This window comes from Rhizophagus irregularis, chromosome 18, assembly GCF_026210795.1.
Source record: "Rhizophagus irregularis chromosome 18, complete sequence".
NCBI classification, from domain to species: Eukaryota; Fungi; Glomeromycota; class Glomeromycetes; order Glomerales; family Glomeraceae; genus Rhizophagus; species Rhizophagus irregularis.
In genome coordinates this window covers 630,111-631,633 of record NC_089446.1, presented here as the reverse complement: position 1 = coordinate 631,633, position 1,523 = coordinate 630,111, and the positions used below count along the sequence as shown (strand labels likewise).

The window sequence follows — 1,523 nt, the reverse complement described above, 5'->3', positions numbered from 1 at the left end:
TATTGTAATGAATATTATTAACGGTATAAGGCCAAAAATTATGCCAGGAACTCCATTAGAATATAAAAATTTAATGAAAGAATGTTGGGATGCTGATCCATTAAAAAGACCTGATGCTTATGCACTTGTGAAAAAAGTGGAAAAAATTAATTTATATTATCAAAATATGTCAGATGAATTATTCAAATCAGAAATGGATAATTTAGAAATGAATAAAGTAGAAGAAAATTATACAAGTAGCAGTTTATTTACAAGTAAAATTCACAACTTTGGAAATCTACCTGAACCAAGAAATGCAACAGAAGGTATAAGTGTAGAATATTTTATTAATGAATATATTTATTTTAAAATACATTATTAATGTTATCTTTTTATCATAATAGAAGAACAAGAAGGTATAACTGTATAATTAATGATTTCTATCATTTTTGGTTACTATAATAATTTAATTTTAATTACTTTATTTTACTGCTAATAGTGTTTCATAGTAAATTGTATGATTTTAACATTCCTAACAATAGTAAGTACTGTATTCATTAACATTACCATTATTTTATAATGACATAGGTTTATAATTGAATTATATTTGTTTTTAGTTAACGATTTTAATGGATCAAATAAGCAGTATAGTAAGAAATTAATAAGTATAATTAAAGTGACTTATTTGAAACAATAAGTTAAATATTAAAATCTATTTTTACATTCTTAATTTTAGGTGATAGTGAAAAATTACCCAAAGAATTTATAAAGTTGCAAATAAATTCCAATAGTAAGTAAATAAGTGAAATAAAGAATATTCATTGTATCAGTTTCATTTATTAAATAACGTGACTTTTATTTTAAAATAATATGACAAAAAAGAAATAATTCAACAACAAATGAAAAGGAAAGATATTGATATTGATGGTAAGCAAAAAAAATAAAAATTATTTTGTCAATATATTTATTTAATGTAGTTTTAATTTAAAAATTTAGATGATGAAAAAGAAATAATTCAACAAAAAATGAAAAGACAAAATATTGGTGATATTGATGGTATGCGAATTTTTAATTTAATTTTATATTATTTTTTAATTTAATTATTTACTACTATTTCTTATAGATGATGAAGAAGTATATAATAATCCAAACTTTCATTCAAAAGAACAAGATGAACTGGAAATTCCTGATGGTAAGCTCTTAAAATAAAGTAGAAATGATAAGTTTCTTTATAATGTGAATAATTAATTTATAATTAATCTATTTTTATCTTTAGATGGATTTTAAATTGTCCTTTGATAAATCAAATCAACAATATTTTTTTTTTAATTTTAAATTATCATCACTTATTTATCTTGGATTATTTAAACACTAAGACTAGAGTAGTAAATGTTTTACAAAATTCTTAGTTTGTAATTTAAATAATTTAATAAATTTATTCAAATTATTTGTATAAATGCCGTACTATATTGATTTAATGAATTAGTATACCATTTAAATTATTCAAATTATTTAATGTTGTTCTATTATAATAAGAAAAATTT

General features: G+C 19.8%; 1 protein-coding gene across 1 annotated transcript; it reads left to right on the top strand.

Moving 5' to 3' along the window:
* Positions 1-208: 208 nt before the first annotated feature.
* OCT59_009774 (uncharacterized protein) lies at positions 209-1,266 on the top strand (the record flags this gene model as incomplete). The annotated part of the gene is made up of 9 exons (XM_066132593.1): positions 209-305; positions 384-395; positions 479-520; positions 597-629; positions 716-769; positions 862-906; positions 976-1,035; positions 1,103-1,171; positions 1,256-1,266. 9 exons carry the CDS (start codon positions 209-211, stop codon positions 1,264-1,266), a joined length of 423 nt encoding a protein of 140 aa, XP_066000222.1.
* Between the last annotated feature and the right edge of the window lie 257 nt (positions 1,267-1,523).